We start from the raw sequence: 8,434 nt of genomic DNA, 5'->3' as shown, positions 1-8,434 counted from the left end.
GAAGTTTATTTCTTTATTTATAAATAAATGACTTGAAAATGACTGAACTTTGACCGTATACTGTATTTCAATGCAAAATACATTCAATTCAGCTAGTTTGTGGCTGTAGATAAAGCTTAAACATCTACTACTAAATAAAGCAAATGAAATGTGATTAGAAACAATAATGTACAAATGTTATCACACAGTAAAGCTTTTCATATAGCCATGCAGTCAATTTTATACAGCTACTTTTTACTATTTGGGATCAAACCCACCCTTTGTAAATTTACTTCAGATGACCAAGGCAATACTTATTGTTGATTGAGCATCATTGATCAAAATAGAATACAAGAATCAATGGGCTCTGCTTCCCACTGCCATCGGTCACTCTGAGGACAATGTTGTTGCTTGGTGTTTCCATCAGCTGGCAGCAGGGGCAACTGTTTTGTTGCAGAGACGAGCAAGTAGTCCAGCCATCTGTAACAATGAGTTGACACCTTCCACGATGCGCATGTGCGTCAGCCCGATCTCCTGTAGAATGCACAAAGACACATTGATGCATGCATCTAGTTCACAACAAAAGCACACATTACTTGCCACAAACACAGAACCTAGACACATTGCACTTCAGGATCCTGGCTTACGACTGTGTGTACTGCATACTTTAACATTTTCAGCCATATACCTAATTGGATATATGGCTAAACTAAAAGTAGTCTTTTTAGCGTATGTTCTAAATTAGCTGGCAAGTCACTTTCTGTATCTCAGTATCCTTTTCGCTTTCACTCTCTCGGTCTCACACTGTATGTTACTGTTCTCCTGTTCATCTATCTCCATTTCTGTGTTGCATTCTTTTGTCTCCATCTCTCCCTTGGGATTTTTTTTCAACGCCTCGCCAAGCATTTGGCTGACACTACTTTCCACATCTCATGTCCAAAAGCCACCTCGATTAAAACTATTCATCCATCATCTCTTAACCTACTTTCCATGTGCCAATATCTCCTGTACAAACCTTAAGGAATTCCAGCTTGAGGTATTCAGCCATAGCGTAGGTCTTGCAAACCCTGAATATGTTGCCGATAATGTCTTCGGGTGAGTACCCCAGCTTCCACAGATGTGACATGATCTGTGGAGTCAGTAAATAGGATGAGAACATTCTACCCTTGAAAGTATTATTATAACTATTGCTAGGGTACAAATCACGTGGTAAAGCAACAGGATTTCGCCAAAATAAGGCAGAATTCATATCCCAACCACATATAACTCAGGCTATCCTACTCCAGGGTCAGTGGTAAACCAACTAACAGGCTTTTCACAATTACACCAATGTGAAATTCCCACCGTGGGCTCTGGACAACGAGCATTCAATAACCCTGGACAATGTTTGAATGCGAGGATGTTTTTTGTTAATGCAATGATTGCACGCACTCATACAATACATTGGTGACCCACCTTGTAAGCCTGGTCTATATTTCCGCTGACACAGTGCCCAATCATTTCCTTCACCAACAGAGGATGTGGCTCATCACACACCTAAGCATGTCACATCATAACACACCAAATAAGATGACACATCACATACCGAGTAATCACACCACTGTCACTACAAATACAAAACATCACATTAATTTGATGCCATGATTACCTTAAGTTGTATAACACTCCACACATTGATGTACTAATGTAAAGCAAGCATGACTTCTTAATAAAAAAATAATTCACATCACTCACTTAATTCCTTTGCATTTTCTTTTGTACGACATCTCTTTGATACCTTTGTGTTATGATGCTCTATGAGAGTGAATGTACAAGGCAGTGGGAAAGCCAAGTGAAAACCAGTGAAGGTTGTGGGTTGGTGGTGGGAGGGTGCACCTTGAAAACATTTTCACTGTTGACATATCCAAACCCAGTGTGCGTGGACTGCAAATTGTTCAGAGCCTGTGGACACATACACAAGAGACGTACATAAGTCAAAACTCACAGTATCCCCTTTTAAATCGAGTGTCGGGCAGTGCACATCTCTATTACTTGCCCTCAGCCAGTAATATAACGCCTAAATTCCTTTGCCATGGGTCCACCTTCCTCAAGTAGAATGACTGTTGACGTCCTATAAAGCGGTACGAATTTTAATGACTGAGAGATGATGGGACGACTAGATTCCCCCATCGGGATTTAAACTCAAAACTTTAAAACACTCTTGCATGTTTTTTTCATCATCTTAAAACAATATAATTTGCATTATCATTGAATAATTCCTTGGCATGAACAATGTGCAAAGAAATAAAAATTGTGCATTTCTTCTTACAGCCCCCAAACACTGACGAACCTGCCTCATGTCGCCCTGTGCCGTGAAGATGATGGCCTCCAAGCCGTCGTCCGTGCGCTGCACGCACTCGTGGTCACACACTTCCAGCAGGCGCGACAGCACCTGGCTGTCCGTCAGCCGAGAATACCGCAGCACCGCACAGCGCGACTGGATTGGTTCTAGGCATAGTGGCGGTCGGAAACCAATAAAATAGATTATTCATGCACACATACTGCATACACGAAAACCGGGATCTTGAACTATTTTCCAGCACGCAAAAAATAAGAAAAACATGTGCTGGTGGGTCACGTCATGTCAGTGTCAGGTGTACAGATCGTTGACATCACATGGTGTAGTGAATGAATGAGGTCAAAACGTCTGTAGATTTGACTGCTAATCTGTAGGTCTAGTCTTCAGGTCTCTCATATATATCTCTCTCTCACACTTTAATTTATTTCACTTTCATCTCTCAAATATAAATCTCAGTATATCTTAGCGATCCATATCTCTCTCCACTCCAGGAGGCTTCACAGGCCAAATCTAGACAGCAGGCTGCCAGCTGAAAAACTCTTAACTAAGTAGACAACTACACACACCAAATATACTCAGTACACACATGGGCATACTCAAGCTCATGTACCGAACAAGGGCAAAATACAAACACAATTGGTTACAGAAACAATTGGCATGTAATGATGCACGTTATATCTACATTAAATCTTGATAATCAACTATTTTCAATGAATATATGTTGTATATGATGGGGTCACATAAACCCTCCAATGATAATAATCACAATGGCAGAAATATATTTATTGAACTAAATAGTGATTGCAATGTATTGTTTTGTAAAATCGAGGGAAGTAAATAATTACAAGACGAACAAGTAAAAAGGTGCATATGCATGCCATGTGCTGGAGATATCCATGTACACGTACACGTAAAATCTAACAACACGAACAAACATGCAGCAGTGCTCATCCATTTGTGGCCTTCAGCCAGAGCAGGATATTCCATATTTCCATGGCACGGACCCATTCCAAGTATAACCACTGGACACTTTCCAGTTATACTGATTTTATGTAACCTGGTGGGAGCAATTCTTGGTAAAGTTACTCTCCCACTGGGATTTAAATTCACGACCTGATTGTGGGTGGGCACTCTGTAAAATTTATCATGGTTAAACCTGAAGGTGGTGTCAGTGATCAATAATACTTATTTCCTTTTCTCCTCTGCCTTTGACAAGTGACTTCTCCATTAACACTCCTTTCCATTTCCCACCGCTCAAGCATCCCTACAAGCCTCTCAACCAAGATCCCGTGACCTAAAGTGCATTCCCGACTTTGAACAAAGTTTAGAGTTGCGGTCACATTTTAAAACCATATAAACCCAAATTATACATTATGTACAGCCGATATCACAAAACCACTGTGGGATTGGCACGACAGACAAGCCGTGTTTGATTTCCCAAAACTGGTATTTGATGCATCACATCACATACTCAAGCTAAAGAAAGCTCCAAGGTACGTGATGATAACAACCACTACAGGACATTTACATCCAAAATGTGAAATCAATTTAGCGGAAATGCAACGTGGCTCAATGACCACAACTCTCCCACTGCGCCCATCAAAGTGCTCGCACAGTCACCAATGATCTTGTCGGAGGCGTTGCACGCAAGAGCGAAGCGTGTGCTTTTGCTGTAGATCTCCATGGTGCGCCGTAGTGCCTGCTGAGCTCCGTCGGTCATGCTTCACGCAGTGGAGGGGACGCAGACACAGAGGAACGCAACTCACTGAGTGGACACTTAACCAATGCCTTCTACGCATGCCCATCATAGAGATAAATGCCAAAAGTTATTTAATATAGCGTCATTTTAATACAACAATGTCAGAATCAAAATCTTTATTTAGACTGGAGGAATCCGACAAGCTATGAAGCTCTTTTTCACAGATGTCCAGTTTGGACGAGTCGGCAAGTTACAATAGCAAACAATAGAGAAAACTATAGGAGTGCAAAATAGATAAAGGTGTAAGCAAGTCATAAAAAATATATGTCTGATTTATCAAGTTTGGGCACGGCAGCAAAAACAACAATCCAGACAACACCAAGACAGCACACAATACCTCAATCAAATGGCACATTCACATTTAACTATAGAGACATGGGTAAGTATATCAAAGTTACAAATCACATTTGCCAATGTGATCTTCCACTTCAGAATATTTTTTTTAAGATTTACGATGTTAAGAGATGATAGAAGGTTGTTCCAAAATGTTGGTTCTGCAACGGCAAAAGCTTTGTCACCTATTCCAATTCTTGTTCTATCCCAAAGTGGGCAAGCAGAGGGCAATGGTGCAAATTCCTCCTTCCTATGATGAGACCCAGTTCATCAAGTAATGCTTCCCATTAAGTAATACATTCTAAAATAGAGGCCACAACAGTAACACAACGCAATTTCAAATTTGTACCACAAAATCATGAAAATCACTGTCTCATATAGCCCAACATCCATCCTAACAGACAAATACACGTAATGTTAACGTAAGAGTGTACAACACAGACGTTCTAGCACATCACACTCCCTACCTATCAGCCTCATCCAGGATGATGATCTTGTGCCGGCCACGAGGCAGTGTTACTTTCTGCTGCGCGAACATCTTGATCTTGTTACGCACCACGTCTATACCCCTGCGTACACATTAGAGTATCACAAACACTGAATCTGGTAACTAGAAGAAGCCACAAGGTATTATCTATGTGTCTCCCATGGTGGTGTGTCATAACTATTTAAAATCTTAGCATGTTTTTCTTTTTCAAAATTACCAACCACAACTAACTACTTGTTGCAACTGCGGTTTATCAGCAGCATTAATGTTATCTACAATTACCAAATAATGCGAGTAAAACTGTCCTCAATATTAACTATTAATCAAGGTAACCATGATCTGCATACGTGATGCACATTTAGATTTTCTTCAAAAGCGTGTGCATAATGAGGGATACATACATGGTAGACAGGTTCCTTGCATCGTGTGGTCTGTACGGGGTGTGCACTTGATATGTGTGTGCGAGCTGATAAACGAGTTGTGATACGTATCAGACATCTGCACGCAAGAGTAAGTATCTCTGCTCTACCGACCTGGGGTCAAATATAGTTACAGGAGCAATCCTAGTTGCAATTTGCAATTACATTTTGATACAATACAAAAATGACAATTGCAATTGTTATTGACCCCAGGTCTGAGTGTACCACACCTTATACGTACACACGTGAACATAAAATCCAAAGTAGCAACCAATGTACGTATGTAGAGCTTCTTTCACACCGTACGTAGCCAACCATGCTCATCATTATGTTGCAAAAGTTTTGAAAGTCATAACAAAAATTCCGTGTTCAACATGCACGAGAGAACAATTAAGGACAAACCCTTTACTCTTTGAAAGTATGGATTCCTGCAGTCACGAAAGCTTCAAATTAAGACAAACCCTTTGGTTCTATTCGGTAAAGTCACGTAAAAGTATAAAACAACAAAAGATGTTCTAAATCGAACCAAACATTAAACTAATTTTCAATGGTACACTATATTTTTTCAAGTAGTGGTATCCCAAACTTTTGCAGCTGCTTAAATTCCCTTTTCACACCATCAATATGTAAACTCCCCCTCCCCCCCTCGCTGGTCTGCACATGTTCACCCCCTCTACACCGTTCATCATGCTAAGTCCGCCAATTAAATGCTAATTTTTTATGCTAATCCCTTTGTCAAGGCACCTTAATTCCTCTCACACAAGCTTAAAGGTCGCGGTGTGAGCTTGGCTGTGTTCAGCGCTGTCCTCGAGACAGTCTGGTTCCTTCACCTGATGAAGGCCACTTGTGTTGTGGCCGAAACGTCGTGAATTTTTTTGTTGTTTTATACTTTTACATGACTTTACCGAATAGAACCAAAGAGTATGGATCCTTGCAGTCACGAAAGCTTCAAATCTAGATTTAAGACAAACCCTTTGTTCGTACTTGCGTGCTCACAACACGGCCGTGTAAAAGCGCTGCCCCTGTTCTGACCCCAACCAAGTGTAAAACCGCTCCCACCGATCGTTGGAGGCATTGAGTTCCAGCACAGCATCCCGCACCGCTGGGCCCAGCAGTGCCCGTGCCAAGCACAAGATGCTGGTCGTCTTGCCCGTGCCAGGGGGGCCCTGCATTCAACCGAACATGAACCAGCACGAATGTACTTTCTTTAGAGGCTCACAGACTGATTTGAAGCATAGATAGCAGAGGCTTATGCTATATATAACCAGGAAGGACATAAGAAAGGAGGTGTCAACAAACCAATCAACCATTAGCCACATAAGACATCAAAGCACTTCTAGATTTGAAGCTTTCGTGACTGCAAGGATCCATACTCTTTGGTTCTATTCGGTAAAGTTATTTTATTTTTACCTACGTGACTTTACCGAATAGAACCAAAGAGTATACATCAAAGCACGTCGGCTGAACCGAGAGAGAAGGGCTCAGTAGCCTTTTTAAATGGGTTTTGGATAATGGTAAAAGGAGATGAGGACAACAGATCATCAGCTGTTATCATTCTCTGTGTAGAAGGGTTTATAGCATCTATCGACGCCATGTGGGAAAAGCTTTGATAGCATAAGGCTGCGACAACTAGTGGTAATTGGTTTCCAGATGTGTCAGGCCAGGCTATGCACATTGTATGCCTGACATGTGACATGCCCACCGCACACGTGAATAGCATGGTTGGCTACGTACGGTGCAGAAGACGTTCAACATACACACAAGAACATGTGCCAAGCCCTGCATGCACAGAGCATGCATCATTGTTCATTAACTACAGGTCATGCAACTGCAACCAATTGTCAAACAAGCACACCCACGTGACGCATGTATTCATGCCCAGCAGATCCAATTAGCATGCACAAGTGTCAAGATTGCACAGCTTGTTTATTTTCAACACGCATTAAAACAATTCACGTCAAACACCAAACCTAATACCAGCACACACACGTGTATATAACACCAACCACTCACATCGGTGCAAGCACAAGCCTCATGGAAATGATTGCAGTTGACCCCGATGGGAGCCTGGCTTAAATCAAATCTTACATTATAAACACTACTTCAACAGAAAACAAACCATAATAAAAAATTATACTCAACAGCAATAATGATGTTTGGAACATTTCCCTCCCTGGCAAACACCTGCAAGCACACGAAAAACATCAGAACATTTTTTTAAGGTCAATATTTTCTACTCCGACTGAAGTTTGATAACCTATGTGATATTCCTATAACACACCAGACACAGTGCGTACGCAGTCTTACCTCGAGGCGGCTCACGGTTTCCTCATTTCCGACAATCTCCTTGAGTTTGAGAGGTCTGTATTTTTCCACCCTACACATGGTCACGTCACGATGTTATTAGCACGCACAATGTTACATCAGCACCCGTGTACCACGGCTACAAACACGCATGTACAAGTACTGTACAGCCCTCAGGTCAATCTGCTGGATGAGGTGGTGCCATACTTCACCACGATGGTCAATGCTGGCTGTTAGGACAGGGTAAGATTGTCACTCGTCACAGACAGTAGCAGTGGTCAAGAGCTCAACTCAGGTAGCCGGATTAATAGTGCGGTTCACCAAACTGCTGCGCCACCGCTCCTTCCAATGGTTATAAAAGGGAAACAATACAACTTGAGGTACAGTAGATGCACGGTGGCTATGGTTAGGGCCAGGATTATGATTGGGGTTTCGAATTGGTATGAATGAGGCCAGGGTTGGGATAGTGCTTAAATTATGACTGCGGTAACGCATGACACTTGGGTTAATGTTATGGACAACAATTGGGTCTGTAAGGGGGATAACGTGTGCTAGGATTGGCGGTGCCCGCTCACCAGGGCAGCTCGTATCCCACGCGCCCGGGTCCCGCCGCCGCCTCCTTGTCGCCGGCTGTCCCTGGGGACCGCGGTGTGGCCGCCAGCCCCGAGGTCCCCGGCTGCTCAGAGGCGTCCCCGCTATGCGTCTCCATGCGTTCCTCCTCCATGCCGCGACGCAGACCTTTTCCCGCCAAACACCACTACCACGTGACAGTTACGACCACCACAGCGCGCGTGACCCCCCCGGCACGACAGGAC

The 8,434-nt window shown here is 42.7% G+C and overlaps 1 protein-coding gene across 1 annotated transcript; it reads right to left on the bottom strand.

Moving 5' to 3' along the window:
- RFC2 (replication factor C subunit 2) lies at positions 1 to 8,434 on the bottom strand. The gene is made up of 11 exons (XM_032947558.2): positions 8,195 to 8,434; positions 7,623 to 7,692; positions 7,458 to 7,499; positions 6,375 to 6,481; positions 4,877 to 4,978; positions 3,938 to 4,038; positions 2,309 to 2,466; positions 1,855 to 1,920; positions 1,435 to 1,515; positions 995 to 1,108; positions 1 to 513 (listed from the first exon to the last, which is right to left on the bottom strand). Exons 1-11 carry the CDS (start codon positions 8,341 to 8,343, stop codon positions 403 to 405), a joined length of 1,101 nt encoding a protein of 366 aa, XP_032803449.1. The 5' UTR covers positions 8,344 to 8,434; the 3' UTR covers positions 1 to 402.

The sequence above is a fragment of the Petromyzon marinus genome, chromosome 6, assembly GCF_048934315.1.
Source record: "Petromyzon marinus isolate PM22_M1 ecotype Great Lakes invasive population chromosome 6, UKy_Petmar_22M1.pri1.0, whole genome shotgun sequence".
NCBI lineage: Eukaryota > Metazoa > Chordata > Hyperoartia > Petromyzontiformes > Petromyzontidae > Petromyzon > Petromyzon marinus.
This window is presented reverse-complemented; position numbering and strand designations above follow the sequence as displayed.